Source organism: Gymnodraco acuticeps, unplaced genomic scaffold (assembly GCF_902827175.1).
Source record: "Gymnodraco acuticeps unplaced genomic scaffold, fGymAcu1.1, whole genome shotgun sequence".
Lineage (NCBI taxonomy): Eukaryota > Metazoa > Chordata > Actinopteri > Perciformes > Bathydraconidae > Gymnodraco > Gymnodraco acuticeps.
Window position 1 is genome coordinate 3,025,935 of NW_022990502.1, and position 23,056 is coordinate 3,048,990.

The 23,056-nt window shown below is 41.9% G+C and overlaps 2 protein-coding genes across 5 annotated transcripts in view; both read right to left on the reverse strand.

Annotated features, from left to right (window-relative positions):
• The window catches only part of uvrag (UV radiation resistance associated gene), a 118,585-nt gene extending 101,657 nt beyond the window's left edge, over positions 1-16,928 (reverse strand). The window contains exons 1-7 of the mRNA XM_034226822.1: positions 16,619-16,928; positions 12,917-13,034; positions 11,820-11,854; positions 9,858-10,019; positions 8,598-8,672; positions 8,382-8,467; positions 525-630 (exon numbers count right to left, since the gene is read on the reverse strand). Coding sequence (XP_034082713.1) covers positions 525-630; positions 8,382-8,467; positions 8,598-8,672; positions 9,858-10,019; positions 11,820-11,854; positions 12,917-13,034; positions 16,619-16,723 — 687 coding nt within the window. The 5' untranslated portion in view covers positions 16,724-16,928. The remainder of the gene's footprint in view (positions 1-524; positions 631-8,381; positions 8,468-8,597; positions 8,673-9,857; positions 10,020-11,819; positions 11,855-12,916; positions 13,035-16,618) is intronic.
• A 3,801-nt stretch (positions 16,929-20,729) lies between these two features.
• LOC117553030 (putative nuclease HARBI1) lies at positions 20,730-22,842 on the reverse strand. Of its 4 annotated transcripts, none has more exons than XR_004570067.1 (3): positions 22,642-22,842; positions 22,037-22,136; positions 20,730-21,941 (listed from the first exon to the last, which is right to left on the reverse strand). XR_004570067.1 is itself a non-coding variant. In XM_034226781.1 (3 exons), exons 1-3 carry the CDS (start codon positions 22,673-22,675, stop codon positions 21,057-21,059), a joined length of 1,023 nt encoding a protein of 340 aa, XP_034082672.1. In that variant the 5' UTR covers positions 22,676-22,842; the 3' UTR covers positions 20,730-21,056. The 4 variants fall into 4 exon arrangements, 3 of the variants coding, with proteins under 3 accessions (XP_034082672.1, XP_034082670.1, XP_034082671.1); XM_034226781.1 differs by having other exon boundaries at positions 22,033-22,136; XM_034226779.1 differs by lacking the exon at positions 22,642-22,842 and having other exon boundaries at positions 22,037-22,619.
• Between the last annotated feature and the right edge of the window lie 214 nt (positions 22,843-23,056).

Consider the following 23,056-nt stretch of genomic DNA (forward strand, 5'->3'; position numbering starts at 1 on the left):
GTAAATGTGGTATCTGTGCAAAAGCACATACTGTATGCAGCACACACTCTGCTTTAGATTTAAACACTGTGTGGACACAAAAAGATCCCAGCTGTGCTTTCCTCTGAAGGCAAGTCTACCTGGAGGATAAAAGCACCCAAGTGTCACTGCCTGGGGGCTTTTATAACAGCAGAAGAGACGGGATGCTTTTGAAGTGAATGTTTACAATAAACACTAAGTCAAACCTGGGATCAGTGCTCCGTTGTCACAGCTGTGCGGCTGCTAATTCCAACAATGTTAAATATGCTTTCTTGCTTTTGTAGTGGATCCGTTGGAGGATATGACAGGAGATGGAAACATAAACAGTGGATTCTGGTCAAAGCGTGATCATTATGGCAGGAGGGATAATGGTGGAGCAGTCAAAACAGAAGGATACAATAGCTGCCCAAAGCTGGAAATGAGTAAATAAGCGGCCTAAACACTGCTGCTGATTTAAAGGTAAGTTGCTGATGAGTTGGAATTTAGCTGGGGAAGGTTGGGCTCACCCGCTCTGTGCATGTTGCCGTCGTCCTCAGCTTTTCCTCGATCTCCTTCCCAATCCTCTGCACTGTCACTTGGGTCTGTTTGATGGCTCTCTGTGCTGTGTGAAGCCTGCAGGAATAGAGGGAGAAAAAGTCACCATGCAGATCATTGTTTGGAACCACACGCTGGACCACACCAACAACCGCATGTTGAAACTGTGTTTTTGAGAGGCCGCTGAATTGACAGGATGCGTCAGTGTTATGACTAAAGCAGCAATTACACTGACTGTTTGGAAAGATTCTCCCGAATTATGATTGTCCCCATGTGTAGGAGTCTTTGTGCAGCGCATTTGATTTTTCTTGTTTACTTGGGTTGATCTTCTTCCTGAACTGTGTTTGACCAGACCCTAAAACAACAAAGTTCACAACAACATTTGAAACACTATTTTGTTCTAATCATCGAACCACTATATGACATCAAACGTTGCCCAATAGACCTGAACCCATCAGTCCCAGGAAAGGAAAACAACCTTCAAAAAGGACTAATCATGTATTGAAACCACAGAGACAGAGTTCCCCTGATACTGTCTCCACTGAAACACAGTATGGAACAGCAACACCAGGACACAAATGACAAGCAAACCTATTATTTAGACCATTAATCAGGGAGAGTTCTTCTCAAGTCCAAAGCCCAAAGAAAAGACAAAGCTCCTCAACAGAACCTGGGACTCCAACAACACTGCAGACAACAATCCCACATGACGGTAATGAGTTACAGGGGACAGACAAAAGGAGGGACCGGCCATAAGCTCTCAAACTGTCAGTGTGCTGTTAGATCTTCCACTTCTTGCTAAATGTCTCAATGTGCCATGAAAGTACAATTGCAAAGTAATGCACTTTTCTGTCTTGATGAATTGCTCAACTATTGGAATTCTTAGATAAAGACGTGATTAGCTCTTGTTAGCATATGTTTCTCTTTTTGTGAATAGATTTTAACTAATTATGTTAAGGCATCGTCACAAGATGACACTTACATACAGATACATAACTAGGTAAATACAAAAAGACAATTAAGGACAAGGGGTCCCTCGTCCAGTCCATCCCACCCCTTTTGCCATGCCATGAATATGATAGATGTGTACACATTGACATACCATGCCCACATTTTTAAACGTAACATTTCATTGTTTGCACTTAATTGGCAATGAATCCTCTTGTAAGCGTCTTTCCATATATCAAGGTGTACATATATCTACATTCCCATTTGACAGGAATGACACAACCAGATCAGCAGCTCTTCGATAGCCTCAAGTGTTTTTCTCTCAGCATTGTTTACAGATGCAATTGCAAGTTCTGAAAATAATACTGTAACTCGTGTTCATCTCTCTGAATATATTTTGCACATATTTCTGCACAGCCCACACCTTTCAAATATAATACACTGTAGCTTGTCATATATTCATTGTCCTAAGTTGTTTAGCTTTTTAGGTTCTTTTGTATATTTAAATTGAAATTTGGAGTAAATCATTTATTTATCATTTGTATGGTTATATTTTTGAGCCACTGTGTGTGTGTTTGCACCAACATACACACAAGCAAATCCCTTGTATGTGTGAACGTACCTGGCAATAAACTTATTCTGACTAATAGGTTCAGAAAGGAAGATACTGCCCCTGTTTATTAGGAGTAGAGGGTTTCCATCATGTTTGAATGATTTGTTGTTAGCACTTACAAAGTGGGTCATGAAGGTGATGTGAACAGGATGTTCCTTTGGTATGCACTTGCTTTGAGTCTTCAAGACATTCAGAGCGTTTAACAGGCGTCCAGCTCGGTGGGGTCATTTTACAAATCCTACGGGGGTTTTGTTTTGAAACTTGTCTTGAAACCTGGTGGATATTATTGCTTCTTGCAGGCAACCAGCCTGAACATAGAAATACATCTATCACAATGTAAATGCAGCTTTGGGGGGGGGGGGCCTTACAGGAAATGCATTGCCTATTTTCTGCCAACAAAAATGATCTGTGTCAGGTGACAGTGATGGCAGTTGGAGATAGTCCTTTGGAACATCAGGGCCGATCTGTTTTGACAGCTTCATCTGTTTAGGTGATTGCGATAGGAGAATCTGATATGGTCTTTTCCCTCGGGTGAGAATAGTTATGTCCTCCCTCCTTTTCACGCATGTCTGCCTCCTTATCATTCCCTTGGTCGTGGCCTAACACCTGCCCAGGAGTCAGGGGGGTCCCACTGCACAGCCACATTGGAGCAGCAGTTTCATCGCTGGGAAACTGTCCGGAAAACTCTTTGTCAAAAGCCGAGACAACTTTCCTTTTCTAAGGCATTCAAGGTCACCCTGCCACAGGAAGTTATGGCTGAGCCTGTGCACTCAACCCATAATGCCGATAAACATCAGAAAAACAATCGCATGTTCTCCTTTAACCGTGGCACTGGGAGCTGCAGGGGTGTCAGAGGAAAGATTCTTTGATAAAGAGAAGGCATCTTGGACATATCTAATAGGGGCTTTTAGGTGTAGTTGAACCACAAAGCTAAGTAAATATAACGATTTACAATAAAGTCAATAAAAATAGATTGAACTAAAGACCTTTCAATTTCAATTGTTCACAGTGCTTTCAGTGCAGTTGGAGGCAACAGCCTTGGCAGCCGCTTCTGTTTTCTGTTCATTTACCTTTGCTGATTATCTTGAAATAAATATTTACCACGGTTTACACAGTGTGTTGTGGTCCAGCATCTGCTATTTTCAAATCAAGGCTGCGAATGAATCAGTAAATGCAGATGTGTCATCTGGCTCACGCAGATAAGCCAGAGAAAGACCTGGGAGGTGAAGAGGACACCAGGGAAGACTGCTGTTCTTCTTGGCGAGAAACAAAAGGCAAAAACATCAGGCAGGCGTTATGTAGCACAGAATATGTGAGTGGTTGAAATGTTCACAACACTAAAGGTAGTTACGTCAAACCTTCCCATCTTCTTTTGTATCACTGCAGAGCTTTTCCTTCCAAATAAATGGAATCCAAAATCCCTTCTGAAAAAGTTGCTTTAAATATCAGCTGAATGAATCAATTGGTTCAAACTGAACGGCTGATGGCTCTTACCAAGGCCACATGATGAAATGTATTAGCAGGCCTCCAGCTGTTCGTCACATGAAGTGTGCCAAATGAACATGTCAAACAAACCTGGGTCACAGGAAACCAGAACAAAGACTAAAGAGTGTACTGAATGCATTTCCAGCAACCATTTCTGAAACACCACCGTTGAATAGGAGAGCCAACTTAGCAATTCAAAACAAGCCGATGCATTGTTTTGACAACACATGAAGCGTAATGTCCCACCATCACACCTCAGCTGGGGGCAAAAAAAGACAGCACCTCAATAGGAAAATCACAACAAACCAAACTGTCTAAATTCAGCCTGTATGCCAAAGAATACAAAACACATGTATCCCCTTGTTATTCACCTCACATCACTATTCTCTCCATTGTCACGGAATGGAAGATAAGATTGCTGGAGGTTCTTCAGCGAGTGCATTATGCACTTCTATTCCTCCAGGCTTTTGGTGGGGTTCTGCTGAGTTGCTATAAGCTATGTTTACATGAAAACTACAATAGAGTTTCAAAGAAGCTGAAGAGATCAGCAAGGAAGATATTGTTGGTCCTAAAAGGGTCACACACTCTGGAGATAATTATAGAAGTTTGGATTTCTAGTCATGAGTAGAAGCTCTTTTGCCCTTTGACTTACACTAAACATCTCTGTTAGTCGTGGTTACTGAAGCTGCCTTGTGGAGTAAGCCAAATACGACCCGATAGATGTATATCATGTAAAGCCTAGTGTATTTACTTTTTGGAGCCAGAAAACACTAATAGGATAAAGCTTAGTATTTTTTTATTTGAATGTGTAATGAACACTACATACACAAGCTATGACAACAAAAAAGAGCACTGCAAGGCAAGCACTAAAAAGCACAAGCAAAACGCACTAGAAAGTGAGAGAAAAAGAAGAGACGTGCGCAGTTAGTGAGAATGGAAGGCGGAAAAGCTGGGGGGAAAAGCATGAGCCTAAATAGAAGATGATCTCAGATAGAATCATATGTGTCAAAAAACATTTGGGAGGTAGACAGTTGAGCAAATAATAGAAGGGGTGTTGCAGGCCTACAGTACAGCCTAAACTGAAAAAACAACCTTAAATTAAGTAAATGGGGAAGGCTTTGATTGTGCCTAAATCCCCTCCAGAGGTGTGAAATGAAAACACAAAACCTCCACATCCATTTCTTTACAGTGACTTAGAGCTCAGACGGTGCGTTTGTTTCTGTAGTCTGGTTGCTGCTGGTGGAGTCCCCAGGGTCAGCAGAGACTCACACATACAGCTGCCTGGTTACACAGGACCACACCAGCATCGCATGGCTGAGAGGCTCAGCATCCAACCAGCGGGCCAGTAGGTCTGAGGAGTGCCTGCAGGGAGGCATTATCAACCCAGTAGCCTCTGTGGCACGATAGACCCCCCACAGAGCACGGCTCCTGTTGACACGTACGTACAGTACTTTCATACTTCACATTGGAGCATACAAAAGGAAATCAGGAAACACAGGCAACATATGGCTCTGATCAAGGGTGGAAAAGAACGTTTCCCCTCCAGAAGTCTTTGACAGGTTTAATCTGCAATGTCACAGTTCTGAACTGTGAAAGTTGTGCCCAAAGAACAATGTTTAGAATGTGTCACATGGGCCACTAGTAGAATAGACCAAAACGTATTAACATTGAGCATCTACAAGGCTATAATGTCATTACAAAAATTACTTTCAAGCACACAAGTTTCTGCCACTAACCATCTCTCAGCCAAGAAGAAAAAAAACAAAGCGGTGTCATTTGGTAACGTAGGGTGAGAACCTGGGAGTTGAAGTCTTCACCATCATTTGTATTTCTGCAGCTATTGGCTGTTAGGATTTCTTCATTGTTTATCCTTCAGGAAGCAGTTGATCCATACAGGTCTCTTCCTCTCCAAAAGAAAGCCGAGCCAGTGACTCGAAAACAGTAGGAAGAAGTGTTTCTAATTCTATGGGGACGAAGTAGTACTGGAAGAGCTGGAGCTAACTGCTAATATTTGCTCAGTTTTCTCACCCTTATAACTTAATATCGAGTATCATGAAATATATATAGGAGCAAAATGATCACCGGAGGTCTCGACTTCAAAAACCGCTTAAAGTGCATAAAGCAATTGCATGTTAAAAAGGGACAGTGTGTAGGACCTAGTGCCAGCGTTGCGTTACAGATGGCAAACAACTGAGGAACCCTCGACTAACCCCTACCTTTACAAAACTGCAGTAACAAGCTGCCAAGTGCTAAACTGTGGTAATGCTGTCGTATCGTTAAGGAACAGTCCAGGTCATTTTTACCATAACACAAGTTTAGCAAACGCACAATTCAGGAGATGGCTAGCGTTACCAGTTTTATAGAAATGTCCAGAGCCGCATGCCCTTTGGGTGTTTTGAAAGGGCTAGAGCCAGAGTGTAGTTTAGCTTGCAACAAGATATTGTAGAAACATGGGGGACTCCATGTTGCACCACCTCCAAAGTATCAATCCTGTTCAAGTATATAGTTAAAACAACCAATATTTAAAAATGTGGCCTAAAATGGGTTAAAGGTCATTTTGTGACTGATGTAACAACAGTACTGACACTTTTCAAAGGGTATGCATTACATTCAACCAAATGAAAAGGACCGTTTCCAGAAATGAGCTTGAAATGGACTTCCCTTGAAATGAGGGATTTCTCTAGGTTTTAATTGAAATGTCAACTCTTTTTTTGAAGCTCAGTTATGGGATTAAAGTGGTTGTTTCTCTGTTTCTCAAACATCAAACATTTTACTGGTAGGACAGAGGAACCTATTAATAGCGTCTACATCAAATATTGCTCAACAGCTGGATAATCTTCGTCCGTCACCGTCTACTTTTCTTTCTTTCTACCCAGAAAGGGGCCTAGCTCCATTTAGGATGTGGCTCTGGCTCTATCTAGGCCTGGAAGAGACAACACTTTGCTGATTGATGATCTGTGCTCTCCCTCTTCATCTCTCCATCTGAGATGTGTTGTGTTTGCTTTACTCACACAGACTATGGGTCTTTTAAAGCCGGGGCTAAAAAGCAGACTGTGAATCCGCTGACAAATTACCATCATTAATCAAGACCAGCGCATTCTTAGCAAAGCTGCCTTTATCCTTTTTCATTAAAACACAGTGGGAGACAGTTGGGTGGACATGCATAAAAAATACATAAATAGTCCAAAAGAGGCACAATAAAAATGAGATGATCCAAGGAGAATAACACTTTTCACCCGATTACATGATGAAAAATCCTTCATCATTCACGAAAACATGCAACCACGAAGTTCAGTAATCATTCAGTAAGTAAATGCACTTTGAAACGGGAAGCTCTCTGCGGGACAGAGGCTGAGTGGTATATATGGTTATGTACTACGTGGTAGGGTAATCCCTGTTGGAGTGTACAATATCTGATGAATCGTTCTACACTACCTAATCATAAAACCTGTGCATATGAGTGCACCAAGACAAGGACAAACAGTGACGGGTGAGGAGCTGCAGGCAGAGCAGTGTGTGGGAAGAGGGGATCAATGTAACTGTGTTAAACTCCACAGAGTCCCACTGGGTGTGGATAGAAGAAGAGGATGTGGAAGAAAGCTGCAATAATAAAAGAAGCGAGAGCAGAGGTCATAAAAGTTATGATTCAAACTGGGACTGTTTAAGTTCAGCTGGCTTTGGCAAAACTCCTTTTTCTGGGTAGTGTAAAGGCCTGTGATGCATTTATGTCCCCCTATTTCATTCTTATAGTAGCAACATCTCAGTGGAAAGCCTCTTAATGACAGGACCTTGATCTTATTTTGGAAACGTCCAATCAAAGCGTCTAGATTACATTGATTCAGTTAAAACCAGGTTTAATTTAGTTTGTAAGTGCGGGGGTAATTTAACAGGGTTTCCCTCTGGGGAAGCCCTGAGGATGTTGAAAGTGGTATTTACGTTGTTCCACGTTTAAATCTAAATGCGGAACAACACGGCCATGTTTGTCAACAGATGTCAGAAGTGCCTAGTGTTGTCTAAAGTTCTTAATTACTGCACCAGGGTTCCCCTTCTGAAAGCTACTTGCTCAGCAAACCTTTGTCTCCCCCTTGTGGTAGCACATTGTATTGCAGCTGTTTCTCACATTCAACAGAGTGTACTTTAAAATCAAATCAGAATCCCAAGTCTGACACTGGCCTGACGACAAGGTGCCTTTATAAAGATGTGCCGTTTAAAAAGATCCGTATACTTGACTCATCATGCCGAACAAATAAAGTCTAGACTAAAGACTAGGAGACTTTAAATAGAAAGTTGGTGCCTGTGAGAGCTTTTCTGATGAAGAATCACAAACTGGGCTTCCCTGTGGCACCATCTGCTGGAATATAATTGCTAAAAAAAATACATGCAACACACATAATAGGAGTTAGCATAATCACATGACCAATTACGCATCAAAAATAAATAAAAAACGTTTGGTTTAAAATGTAAAGCATGTTTTTTTCCCCAAAATGGACTGAGGAAAGGTTGCTGCATTCTGAACAAGGAATCCTAATGATGTGATAGGAAATCATGCAATCCATTGCCCAATATCACAAAGTACACATGTGTCACAGAGGGCTACAGTGTGTGCAGCATACCCTGCACACCCTCTGTCCTTAGACCTCTGTTTGAAGGTAGGGGAGAGCAAACAGGAGGATCCTTCTCCCAGGCACACAGACGTGTAATGGATGTTGGATGTATAGATTCAAACAGATGATCAAATGTCGATGAAACATGATGTCATACTGCTACATGGCATGACTCTTACCTGAGTAAAGAGAAAACGCTGTAGGAGTTCCGGACTGAACTCAGGTCGACCTGAAGCAGGCTGTTTTTCTTCCGCTCCGACTGATCCTGGAACAGCCACATGGGAGAGTTTCAGTGCAGAAGGCCAAACAAACAGCGAGCGATTAAAACTAATAAGATTAGGACTGCGTATTCCATTATAAGGCAGAAGCTCGGAATAATTGACAAAAGGCTGTACCTTATGATCAAAGTCAGCTGCATAGTAGCCATCATTCAATCCAAATATGATCTCATTTGGATTCCTGGATCGAATCTGTGGACAAAGCGAGGCAGAAGAGGCTCATTGCAGGGCCTGAGACCAGAGAACAAAGGACAGCGGGCATCTGGCTGAGCGTGAGACTGAGCTATCTGTTTACGAGCGTTGAAACTAGTCTCACTGCGAAAGAATGACAGTAACATAGTTCTTTAAATGAGTTTGCAATAGCTTAGTTTGATTTTAAGAATGAGAGTTTCAGTGTGAAAAAGTCTCAATTCAAAGTGCTTGTTGTTCAGTCCTTACACATTCCACACCAGCACACGTTTTACTGCTCATACCAGAGCATAGAGATCACAAAATGCAAACCCGTTGATCTCATTCTAACATGTCACCCTAATATTGCAACATAATGTCATTGCAAATAACTTGACCTCATCTGCTACACTTTTCCTTCGATGTATAAAGGGGGGAAAGAAAGTCATGCAATGCATTCCATTTTGATGACAGTGAACCTATTGCAATGCGTTTGATACAGTGGTCAAAATGGTTATTTACAGTTATGTCAAATATGTACCCACATACTGTATCAGCGTAATGTTTCGAAGTGAGTGAAACAAGTTGGGTTTTTTAACAAAAACAAACTGTGTATTTAATACAGAACAGAAAAAGTGAATAGATGCTTTTGAGAATATGGGATTTACTGAAGGGTCAAACTTTTGACTGCATCGCATCAAAGTAAAGCAGATCATTTCATACATCAAATGCATGTTTTTATATATTACTCCACCTCATTTGAAGTATTGACTCTTGCATAAGTTGCAAGGTTTTTCCTAATTGCCATTCACATCATCTTCAGGAAATGAACGGCAGACTCTGCTTTGCTGTGCTTTAGTAAAAAGGCAAAGCTCAGAGCTTGATGAACCTCATTTGATAGGATTGATCCCAACGCCAAAATGTAAAGAATAAAGTTCTGTTTTCAAAACTGAGAAGATTCAGTTGTAAAATAGTGTTGAAAAAATGTGCACCTTGTGTGTTTGATCTCAAATATATTTGTAGATAGTAAAACAACTACTTGTGCACACTATCCTTCACGTGCCTTAAAGACCATATGTACAAATGGCATCTGTAAGTAATGCTCACACCACTTCTGTATGTATCTCTTTGCAGCCTGTGCACAGATCAAACAGGGAGTATTATACACATAGCTTCTACTGTTATCCTTTCCATGTGCATGTTGCTGACCTGCTGTCCTGTGTATCTGAGGCCATCCAGATTGACCTTCCATTCTATGAGGAGTTGGAACTGTTCCTCTTGTCCTCCCCAGATCCGCACCACGAAGCAAGACACTGAGGTGTCCAGAAGGTCCGGCAGCATGCCAAAGTCCAGGCTGCGCCAAGTTGGATTCTGGCAAACACACATATAAACACACACGTGAGGATTGGCAGTACATTTCAACTAAGCTACCGTTGATCCAGACAGTTAAAGACAATACAAATCACTTTGAATGTGAAGAGTTTGAATTAAAACCTGAAATGAAGTGCGGGGTACCGCTGTCAAATTCAATATCCTAAAGGATCTCTTTACAATTTAAGTAATGTAATCATCCTGTTCTACCTTAATGTCTGAGCCCAACTACAGTTACTATTCTGTCCTTGAACTTCCAAGCTGACAGCACTAAGTACTGCTTCTATGAGGAACTGTAGCCATTTACATCATTCAATTATGTACCATTTCCCTTCATCAGAGACATAATCTCCTGCTCCTCGGGTCACTTTCAAGGACAGGCTGGAAAGGAGGGAATGTCAAAAGCAGAAGTGCAATTCACATGGTAGAAAACAGAACTAGTGAGAGTGAGTAGCGGAAGAAAAAGGGGCATAGCAGTTAGAATAAAAACAGGAAGACGGGAAGTGATGACAAGGATGTTAAATTGAACTGGAGGAAGCTGGGGGAGAAATGACAGGAGTCATGACTCCTGCAGCGCCTTACACACTATCTGTCTGCAGAGGAAACTCAAAGTACGCCTGGAAAGCAGCTTAGGTCAGCTCATGACTCGGCAGCAAGCCCAACATTTACAGCTTGCTCTGCTTGGCAGCTTCTATAGCTTTGTGCAGAACTGCATTGGCAAGCAAATAAGGGAAGTAACAGACAAAGAATCACAAGTCATTACACAACTGACACACCAGCAGACACCGTTATGTAAGTGAACGGCACATATACCATTCCATTTCTGTTGCAAGACTGTTTCATGCATTTTAGTGTACTGATGTTTGAAAACCAGTTTAAGTAAGAATATAGCAAAAGCACAAGTCCAGAGGTGAATCAAAGCGTGACCTGCAGAAAGGCAGCAGGTATAAATGCCAGCCGTGGCGTCAGTAAAATACAGGAAGTCTTCGGTCATGGTAGTGATGCGTATAATGACATCATCCTGATCCTCTCCCAGGGGCAGACATGAATACTTTAAAGGTCCATGTCATGGCCATTTCTACTGATCATAGTTCTATTGTTGAGGTCTACTAGAATAGATTTATACTGTTCAATGTTCCAAAAACACATTGGTTTCTCACAGCATCTCTGTGTAGCATGTGTATTCACTCTCTGTCCTACACGGCTTGTTGGAGCTCCTGCCCCCCCCCCCCCCCCTGTGAGCCCAGTGGCCGTCTGCGAGACAGCGAGACACAGTTTTTTAGTTTTTTATTTAGCCTTTATTTATACAGTGAAGCCCGAACACACACACCCGCAGCCTGGCTGGGAGTTTGTGTGTGTGCTCACACACCGACTCACAGCCTCGCCGCATCCCGCCGTCTCAGGGAGGAGAAATGGGCGGAGCTGCAGCTGAGAAAAGATTGAGTGTGAGTGCGTGTGTGTGTGTGTGTGTGAGGAAGTCTGCGGATTGGTCCAAATGTAAAAACTCTGCGGACGTAATGTAACGGCTCCACGGATTGGTCCACTTGGACCAATGGGTCCATTGGGTATGGGCACGTCACTGTACCCAGGAAGAAAAAGAGAAATGTCCAACGAGGCGTTCTGGGGCAGCACAGACAGGTCTTCTCTGTGTTAGAGTTTTACTCGTTACAGGGTGTACTTTCAGGGTTTGTGACTCTGCAGACCGTTTACATGCAGAACAACCTTCATAACACAAGGGGACGGGTAATAACCAGAAAAGCATGACATGGGACCTTTAAAGGTTTAAGTTAGTATACTCACCAGCGAGTCTCGTATGACTTCACTCTTGTAAAAATCTAAAAAGAAATCAAAGAATGCTGGTTAAAAGAAGGTATAAAACTCTCATGGACAACAAAACAGGTTCAATCTACACTGAAATACAATGTACTAAATGCTTTCGCAGAATGCAGGGGTGTTAGTGGTTCCTAGAGTCTCCAATGTCCTTCAGCAATCCATCGCCTCTTGCTGGAACCAGCTCTCACTGTGTGTTCAGGAGGAAGACCCCTTAGGGCTGGCTCAACTCGCCTTAAGCAATGTCGATGTACATTGTCTATGTTGTAATTCTATTGTGTTTTTACCATCATTAATGTTTGTTGAAATGTACAAACTGTAAAGCTCCCTGAGGCAAATGTATTGTGTCTAATTGATCAATATAAATACAATGTCACTTGATTTGAAAGCTCAGCTCAGCTTGAATATGTGAAAGCAAAGTGTCAGCAGATACACAAGGCAGTAACGCTAATGTCATCTTGATCCAAACACAGTAAGATCACCACAGTGACTTAATGGCATTATATGGAAATGTTCTTAATGAATGCTGTAAAGACTTCCAAAGAGCACGCTCACTGCGCCACTCCATAAAGTGTCATCTGATGACATGAGCTGCAGGAGACCTTTTCAAAAATAACTTAATAGGATCGGTACTAAACAAATATCTTTTGTAAAGTCTGTAGAATACTATTTGTAGGATGGAGTGTCTCTGCAGCCTCACAATACTTTATTCAAAATGGAATTGTAACTTGTATTTAGACTTTAACAAATATTGTGATTTGAATATTGCACAAGTTCATATTGCAATTTTGATGAAATGTAGAATAGTTGTGCAGCCGTAGCCGTAGATGCTACATGTTATTTACTAAATAATTGCGATAATAAACATTCTATTTAAGCATCACAAACTTAAAACAATTCAGATTGTCATATTTGTCCTTTCTTTTAACATGTAGTAGATACTTTTGTTCATATGGGGAGGACATGGCTCTCCTGATTTAGAGAGCATGGCAAAGAGAAACATGAAAGATGTAGTACATGTTGCCCCCAGCTCTCACAGAGGGGAGGGGCAGGGGATGCACACTGACCTCTAGAGATGCGCTCTCCTATACAGAGATGCAGGGTGAAGTAAGTGTCCAGCAGTGGGGAACCATTCTTGTTCACAATGTTCCGGGCCGCGATGCTCCGGAGATGACGCAATCGCCTCTGTTAGAAAAGAAGTAAGAAAGAGACAGAGAGAAAGTGAGGATATAAGGGCTGTATTTAGTTTCACTCTCATCGTGTGATGGCAAATACTATCTCTGCTGTTTTGAAGACACAGAAGACCGGTTCACAGCCTTTAGAGATCAAAGAAGTATATATATATATTAACATCATAAAATAGCAGTTCTTGATCATGCCTGCTGTCTGGTCTGCTAGATGTCAGCAGTTCAAAAAATAGAGGCATGACATCTTCATGGTAGAAAGAAGCAGGCAGTTAACTCTGCAGGCATGGTTAGTCATGAGAGTCACATGAGAAGGGGATCAACCTTTTTAGCGCTGCAATTATTCTGATCAAAAGAATTCATCCGAATGAAAGAGATGCCGAAAAAGCCATCATTCTTAGAACGGCGCTCCAGAACACAGCACAAAAAACAATGTTGAAGACAGCGTACCACAGTTAAGACAAGTAAAGACTTTAAAAGCTACACATCGTCATGAATCATTAGTACATCTCTAAACAAGAAGTCTGCATTGTTTGGATATGAATCCAAAGACGAGCTTTTTCAAATGTATTTGCAGTGGTCACTGCAATGGTTCAAATCTGTAGTAAAAAGATCTGGTGGCGAGTTCAGGCTTCAGGCTAACACGTCACCACTGCACAGATTCTGCCCTGCAGCCATACTGACACTAAATCCAAGTCATGGGACTCCCTACTGTAGAAGATTACGGGCCTCACCAACAGAAAGTCAGATTGTTCCACAAGAGACTTCAAAAAGGAAAGGGCTAATGTGGAGGCAGAGAGAAAAGGTTGTGAGGACATATTGTGAAACTACTCTGGTGAGCTGGGCTCTGCAGAGCAAAAGTACCCTGATATCAGAGTCCATATGACCCTAACATCCCGTTAGTCCCCGACATGTCAGACAGTGACTACATGATTACTGTGGCAAAGGGATCATGTGGTCACAAGCCTTCTGCTCATGTTAACCATGAACAGACTCCACACTTACAGGGCGAGCTAGATCAAACTCTTTCTTAAAATAGTCTCAGGAAGGGGATTCCTGAAATGGATAGAGCTGATAACAAATGCTACTAAAACTAATGAAGTTTAAAAAAGCCTACCTTTGTTGAGATGTGTTCAAAGTGAATTGAGGAAGTGTTGACTAAACTTTATGGTGTGTAGTCTGCAGGCTTTTATTCACTGGCATTCTGATATTTAGTCTAGTGTCAATAATATAACACTGTTTCACACGGCTGTAGTGAATACATAGAGAATTGAGCATAATATATGCTATATATGGCTAATATATCAAATGATGAGCACATTCAAGCTCTCCAACAGAAAGATCAAGTTTTATTTTCAAATGTGGCATCGTCTCAACAAAGAGGGACCACGTTGGCCAAAGTGCAACACAACAAAAAGCACACAAGCTAAATGACTAAGCAAGATGTGTGCAACTGGGTCACGGTTCCATGGCTGCCTTAGTCCAAAGGGAACTGTGTTCGGCATGCTCTTTGGTCATGGATACATGCAATAGGAAATAACACAAATGTATTATGTTTCAAATAGTAGTGAAGTATTTGGGAGTGCAAAGTCTTCATTGTTGCTTCAAAAAGAGAGCATTTGATTCTATATTGATGACATGTGCTGCATACCATCGATTATGCCATACATGTATCTGTTGGGAATAACAAATAACAGACTCTTATCCCAAAGTAGTGTATTCAATTAAATCAAAATATAATTCTATTACACAAAAGCTAAAAGTATTTTGTCAACAAAGCTGTGACATTTAAATGTGTTCAGAGACCACGCATCTAGAGCCAGCACTGTGTTTGCGTTTCACGTTGGTAAATCGGATTGCTGCACTTTTACATTTGTGGCCTTGTGTTTGTTTTCATGAACACACACAGTGTTCATACCACGTAAGAAAAGAAGGCACAAAACTCTACATGAAACGTCTCCCCTGAGCTCAGCCTTCAGTGGATATGCTGCTTCTGTCGGCCAGCATGACAAGGTTTCATTATGGAGCCAGAGAAGGGTCAATCCAAGCAACCTAATGTCATCTGAAAAGACAGATGTATTTGTTTCAGAGTGTAGCTGATGTGCCTTACCAGTGCAATCGTTGGATTAGTGCTGCTGGGAAATAGGATTTAGTGCTGCTCATATCAACAAAATGTTCATGCTGAAGTGCCTTGTAGAAACCCTAATGCCTTTATAATAATCACAACCCATTGTGTTGTGGTGGCTGCAGGACATTCAGTCCCATTTCCAAATCTCTAAATTGGAGCTATTTGATTGGCAAGACTCCACGTGGTCAGAGAGAAACCATGCACATTGTAATACGGGTGAACTGATCCTTGAAAATAAAGTGTGGTTGGAATGTGGCAGATTTGTGTTCCTGTGTTAATGCTACAATCATGTCTGAACATTTCAAATGGCATGTCAGATCTTCAAAGATTACCATTGATAATGTGTCTATTTTAATCTGGAATAAATGCAATATGTAAACTCTGGTTTACTCTGAACTCTTGACTTAGTTTGGAATTGAAACTGACACTAAGCATTTGTATCATATTGTCAATCTAATGCAAACTAAAAAGGTAGTCAAACACTGGTGCAAGACAAAACTTAATAGAGGACCTATTGTAAAATAAGTTAGACTTTACAAAAGTCACCTTGTGTTTACACTTTTGCTGTACATGTAGAGCAACATACTGTAAGGGTTCTCTACTGTATCATTGGATTAGTAATGATGACTCTAGTGGTCGTCTGATGTAGGTAAGTACAGTAACTTCCAAGAAAGTCCAAGAAGCACTTATAGTTGCTGGACTCACTGGATGAAGATCAGGGGTTTGCTCTTAAAACTGCACAATATGAAGACAAATATCCAACAACTTGGATAGCTAAAACCACTACAGTCTATATCTAACTACAACTGACATGACAGGGAATGAGAGGTGCCTGTGAGGGGCAGATTTAACAATCTGAGGCCGGTAGCCCTAATGAATGAACTGCCTACTGTTCTCATGTCATTTCCAAATGAATGAATGAATGGCTAGATTGATGGTTGTAAGATGAATTTCCTGAGCTTCCAAAGAGGCAACAATTAAATGTGTCCATGGTCTCACTTTTATAACACTTTAATAATCGAAATAACTGTATTAGACAATATAACCTCGCAGTGATGACACATGCCACCGTTTCCCTTTAACTGAGCTGACACCTGCGTGCTGACATAACGCTAAGTTAAGTTCCCATTGGCAGACTAGCTTCGTACACAATTAAACGTGTCGAATAATATGATTCCTTGAATATGGCAACACACGTAGAAATTCGGTCTTAAACACAATTCTAACTTGTGTTGGTGTGTCTTGGCTTGTAAGTCAAGTGCCATTAATTCCCAGTAACCTAGCTAACTGTAAGCTAGCAGTTGCTAGCTACCTAGCTAGCCTAACAGGCCTGCCGTGTTTTCCAGGCAGCAGTTGTAACTGACGTTGGAAACTACTATATAAGACATATACTCACAGTTGACCTGTTTCATTTAATGCGTTTCGTGTTAATATGACCTCAGAGGCTTTGCATTTACCTGCTGGGATGTCAGCTCTACATGTAAGGCTCGAGAGGATGAAGCTCCAGAGCTGGTGACAGAGGCGGCGGGGATGGCAAGAACCCGACCGGTGATGGAGTTCATCCTCCTGTCGGCATCTAGCGGGTCCCCCTCATTCAACAAAACATCACATCCAGGACACCCAGGACACTCGGTTTAAAGTTTATGAAGGTTCAGGCAACCAGCAAAGCCATGCAGTCAGGGTTGTGTGTGAGAGTAAAGCGCTACAACAACTGTCAGCTAACCAACGGGACGTAAACAAAGTACAGGCGATTTTGCTACACTTGGTTCGGAAATCCGTTTCCGAGTGGGAGGTACGATACTTAGGCTGCTGATTGGTTGATGCTGACGCCTGTCATGTAGAGGCGGTGCCTGCTACTGAAAACACAAGATACTATTGGTTATTTTATCTGTCCATCTTCCAGGTTGGGGCGGTTGTTCGTTGAAATATGTCAAAGCTGCAAAATATAAGGAAATTGCATAGTACAACGTGACATGCAGGTGACACTTAAATGGTAGCACCCAGATACATTTTTACATCTAATCGCAATTAGAGCTGGTACAAAAAGTGACACAAATTATTCAAATATAGTATAGTACAGTAGATAATATAGTATATTATAACATAATATACTATATTATCTACTGGCTTTCCCGGGGGCTTTTGTCAACTTTATGTAACTGATCTCATAGACAAACATTAGGTCATGTACCAAAAGGGGCACCTTCAGTTGCATTAGTCATTAGTGGGTTTGAAACATCGGATGTCAGAGTTGTGTTACCTAGTCTGAATATGCTCTATGAACCAGTCCACTAACATTATTATTGTTACCTAGCAGCTGGGGAAATAACACTTAGCCCTCCTGTTGTGTTCGGGTCAAATCTGACCGATTTACTACTTTCATTAATCATAACTTTTTTGTTTTACATTCGATTGCATTAAGGCTTTATGATATCCTTCACAGTAGACATTTGAACATATCAAATTGCTGATCACCCCTTTCATTGAATTTGGGATGATTTAGTCAACTTTGTAACACCCATGGTGTTCCCGGTCAAAAATGACCGCCATAAAGAAAAGGAATTAGTAACCATCCGGATCAGATAAAACACACGTGTACACACACACCCACAGACAGACAGACACACATAGTAGGCTTGTTTGAGACAAGCAAGACCTGCGCAGACCTGCGCAGTTGCGATCAACGTCTTGCTAGTGCGTTGCATGATGGTTAGTCATTTTGTCCGTCTTGCTCTGGAGGCCCGCCCACATGAGACTTTGAAATTTCGCGGGACAAAGACGCCCGCAGCCTTGAGAGCGAGGCGAGGCGAGTTGGCGCAGTTGCTCTCCACGGGCTGCGGAAGCGAAATGCTTGATGGGAAACGGCTCGCTGGTATCTCGAGCTGAGCGCATTGGTGGTTTTTACCACGTGCTGCTGATGAAACTCTCCAATTGGCTGGCAAAAGTTTGTTGTTGTTTTGTGTCAGTTTTACGTCGCCACATCCATTCCCATTTTTCATCATTGTTCCACAATGTTTATCATCATGAAATTAATATCTATATATTTTATACTATACTGCTTACCGTTTTCATACTTTATATATCTTAGCATATTCATACACACTGTTCATACTGCTCACAGGCTGATATCTAGTTTATTCATCATTCAATTCATTATATATGTTATTCTGTAGATTGTGTACATTACTTTCCACTTCACTGCTTGTTGCACCTGGTTAGAAGCTAAACTGCATTTCGTTGTCTCAGTACCTGTAATATGTGCAATAACAATAAAGTTTCTCTTTAAGTTAAACCAAATAATTAAAATAAAATCTATTGTAATGTAATGATTTGGTTTAACCTTATTTATTGAATACATCATTTAAAATGGCAAGATTAAATCAAATTACATCCATGTTGAACACATCATAAAGCTTAAAGTGGCAGCTAAAGAATTAACACAGCAGCAGGTCTGTTCAATTCATGCTCATTAAGCTTCATGTGTGCGGATCTGAAGGGACTGATCGTTTGTAGCCTGTCCACCTATCAGTTTTGCAAACATTAAGAGGGAGGAGCATTTCTAATTATGGAACCCAGTCACTGGTGTGGTTCATCGTCATGACTGAATTAACAAACCTATATAAAGCAATGGAGATCACCTTTGTCTACAGTGGGTAAAATGGAATTTGTGGTGCTTACACTGTGTGACGAACAGGGAGACATCACTGTAAGAGTCTCACAAGACATTTCCCAAAGACTACAAAATGGTGAGTAAACAACTAAATTGCATTCCAACAATCTGGATATGATTTTAAATGATGTAAATTATTTTTCAGATAACAGTTTAGCAGCTGCACTTATGCAGCAAGCAAGGGCTGCAACAAATGCACAAGGTAATCCATCATTTAAATCAAAAATGGTATTGTCTTTTAATGCAAATCAAACAAATGACATATTCATGTTTATTGTAAACAAATATTTAATTTTCTCTCAATCACAGTCCCTTTAGATCTGTCTTCAGATGCTAGGCCTGCTCCTCAAAGGCCTGCTCCTGATGAAAGACCTGCTCCTGACGAAAGGCCTGCTCCTGATGAAAGACCTGCTCCTGACGAAAGGCCTGCTCCTGACGAAAGGCCTGCTCCTGACGAAAGACCTGCTCCTGACGAAAGGCCTGCTCCTGATGAAAGACCTGCTCCTGACGAAAGGCCTGCTCCTGATGAAAGACCTGCTCCTGACGAAAGGCCTGCTCCTGATGAAAGACCTGCTCCTGACGAAAGACCTGCTCCTGATGAAAGACCTGCTCCTGATGAAAGACCTGCTCCTGACGAAAAGCCTGCTCCTGATGAAAGGCCTGCTCCTGATGAAAGGCCTGCTCCTGTAAGGCCTGCTCCTGTAAGGCCTGCTAGATCCCAAGCTGGCACTCCTCACCTGGCATCCCCCTCCAGCCGGTCAGAACACCTTGAGGCAACACAAGGTACAGTAACTAAAATGAGGATCTAAACAGCAAATGCTATTTGTTTGAGTTACTAACACTTGTGTCTTAACAGATGTCACACACAACACCATACTGCTGCTTTTGGACCTGACAAAAACACACCAACAGGTGTACTATCACTCCAAACCCGGTTTTTACAAAATTCTACAACGGCAGTTCAGCAAGGAGGGATACAGTTTCTCCTCAGACAAAATCCGGAAAAAACTCAACAACCTTTTGACCACCTACAAAAGGGCCAAGGACCGTTGTACCTCAACAGGAGAGGAGAACATAACGTGGGAATATTATGGGGTAAGAAGTTTGTTCTTGCACATCTAGTTGGTAAAAGCAACATTTCCATTTTAACAATTCTGCAATTCCACAGATAATGGACAACCTGTTTGGGAGGTGCGGTGTTGGGAGCGCACCTCCAGGCACTCTTGTTTCCACCCCTCTATTACCCACTGCCTCACAACCATCCACCACACTGCCGTGTGCCTCTGAGGCCCAGCCTGGTCCCTCCATGACCCTGCCCACCACACTGCCGTGTGCCTCTGAGGGCCAGCCTGGTCCCTCCATGACCCTGCCCACCACACTGCCGTGTGCCTCTGAGGGCCAGCCTGGTCCCTCCATGACCCTGCCCACCACACTGCCGTGTGCCTCTGAGGGCCAGCCTGGTCCCTCCATGACCCTGCCCACCACTCAGCCGAGATCAATCCGGTCTCGAGTCTCCCATCCCTCCTTCTACGACCTGTATGAGGCCCACTCGGAGAGGAGGACCAGTGCACTGGAGACACTGGTGCGGCCAGAACAGGAGCGCCGGAGGAGGTTTGAAGCTAAAATGTTGACTGCGATGGGAGAAGTTGTTTCCCAGTTAAAGTCCATTGGGAGCCAACAAGAGCGCATCATTGAGCTTTTGCAGGACAAGCCCAATATGCCATAATTTCCCCCACACTGGGTATTCCCTGAATTAATTTGTTTATAAAGAACACCACCTCAGTTTGTTTATGGAAGTAATATTGTTTAGATTAGTTATTTATTTTCCTCGTTATGCAGTTGAGTTATTATTTCATCCCTGGCAATTGCCTTGTAATATTTGTATTTAAGTGTTCACAATGTTTATATGCAATTATTATTTATTTGCCAAGTACATGTGTACATATGTATATATAGTTATTTCATTTTCAAAGAAGATAGTCAACTGCTATTGACATGTGCAGAAAATGACCATATCTAGTTTTCATATATATGCATTTATTTTTTACTTGCCCAATCATTTTGGATGACATTACATGTTACTTGTTAGGCGCTTTAATCCAAAGCGACTTACATACTCAATACTGTGGGCATAAAAGGAAAGGAAATAAAAAACAAATGTCTTCCACAAAGAATATGACAGTGGTTATTTGTAGGGGGGGGGGGGGGGTGTGTGTGTGAGCTCTTTAAAAAAGGTCACAAATCTGATTTCTGTGCAACACTGCATCTTGGTTCTGGGGATGCGGTGCCCTGTTATCTGCTGCTTCAACCTGCTCATCAACTTCAATTGCTTCCCCTTCCTCCAAGCACATGTTGTGAAGTATGCAACAGGCAGTGACTGCTGTGCTAATGTTTGCAATGTTTTTCATGTACAAACATTTGAGCCTCCTGAACTTCGTTTTCAGTAGGCCAAAGGTATGCTCAATGACCACGCGTGCAACATTTAATTTTTGATTGAAACGACGCTGCCGAGCAGTTAAATGGCCATTGTCCCTGTATGGCCTCATAAGCTGAGGCAATAGTGGGTAGGCAGAGTCCCCAATGATGTGTATTCCCTCAGGCACCAGGGACTGGGGATCTTCATCAAGCAGCCTTCCAACAGCAGACAACCGGAATGCCCGTGCATCATGCCAGCTACCAGGGTGGCCCACATTAACATGACAGAATCTCCGTTTACTGTCACAGAACCCAGTAAGCACAACAGAATAAAACTGTTTTCTGTTGATGTATGCTACTGGGTTCTCACAGTGTGGTTTCACAATAGGAATGTGGCATCCATCTACCGCACAGACAGTGTTGGGAAATCCTGCTGCACGAAATCCTAACTCAGAATTATGTAGGGCTTGCCCTGTGGGCCAGGAAATGTGGTGAGACAAATACGTGGTGACAAGACTACAGAATTCATGGAGATGCAGGCAGACAGTGGATTTGGTGATATTGAAACGATCAGCAACCCCCCTATAGGACTCCTGGTTTGATAGAGTCCACAGACAGGCAAGAACACTGTTTTGAAGCGGCACTTTACTGTGCTGTCTGTTCCAGTAGAACGGGCCAATAGTCGTCATCACATCCTGTTTGGTAGAAAGGAATAAATGGCTTTTAATATCACCAGTCCAGATAATACATATTTGATGTTATTTATATATATATATATACACACACATACTTCCACATGTCCCCTGGACAATCGGAAATGACTTTTGAAGTCTGAAGGACTGTACTGTGGGACCACTTCTTCCACAAATTGTTGGACCTTTGGAACGGATCTAAGGAAGGCAGACACAGGAGCAAATGATGACCATAAATCATTAGACCTATTCAACATTCTTTATATATATATAACTGCTGCTGCTGCTGTAGGCCTATATTATCTTCACTTGATTTCAGTTGTATTCTTGTTTATTTATTGTATCTTTGTACTACTATCTTGCTTGCTTTCTATATCTTTAGTAAAGTAGCTTTTATCTTATCCCATTGGACTAAAAAAGACTAATAGTGTCATCATTTTGCACAATTTGTGATCTGTAGAGTAAAGTAATCAGTCCGGATAATCGATCATACTTTTTAATTTAGACTGATGCAACAATATATTGTGTCTTTTTACTTGTGTATTGTATTGTGTATCTGTTTTTGTTACCTGCCTAGGTAGCCTACTACGGATGTAAATTAGCACGTTTGCTCAAACACATTTATACTTCTTGTATTTTATACTGATGTTCATTAACATGCTCTGTCCCTATCAAATTAAAAAATAAAAATATACGTAATTACCTCCGCAGACGGTGTTCATCATGCCATTCTCCATACAATACAAAACGCCAACGCAATTTCCGCCATTGCAAACCCAGCCAGTCAAGCCGACTCCGACTCCGAGCTGTCCGACTTAAGACGAGCTTTTTGACACCTCACCCGGCTGCGATCGGCTACTCTCGTCTACTTTCGAGGCGAGCCGCAATGTGTCTCAAACAAGCCTACTATGTGTGTCTGTCTGTCTGTGGGTGTGTGTGTACACGTGTGTTTTATCTGATCCGGATGGTTACTAATTCCTTTTCTTTATGGCGGTCATTTTTTACCGGGAACACCATGGGTGTTACAAATGTGTCTCTGAAGTGCCTCCTGTAACAAGAGATCATTTGAGGCAGAGCAGTGGACAAAGACATAAGGAAAGTCAGATACTTCTTACTTT

Coding starts and splice junctions, on each gene's coding strand:
- LOC117553030 (XM_034226779.1), bottom strand. CDS start 22,195: ATGTTGAATAGGTCTAATGATTTATGGTCATCATTTGCTCCTGTGTCT. Junction 21,942..22,036: donor TGTCCAGGGGACATGTGGAA/GTATGTGTGTGT, acceptor TCTACCAAACAG/GATGTGATGACGACTATTGG.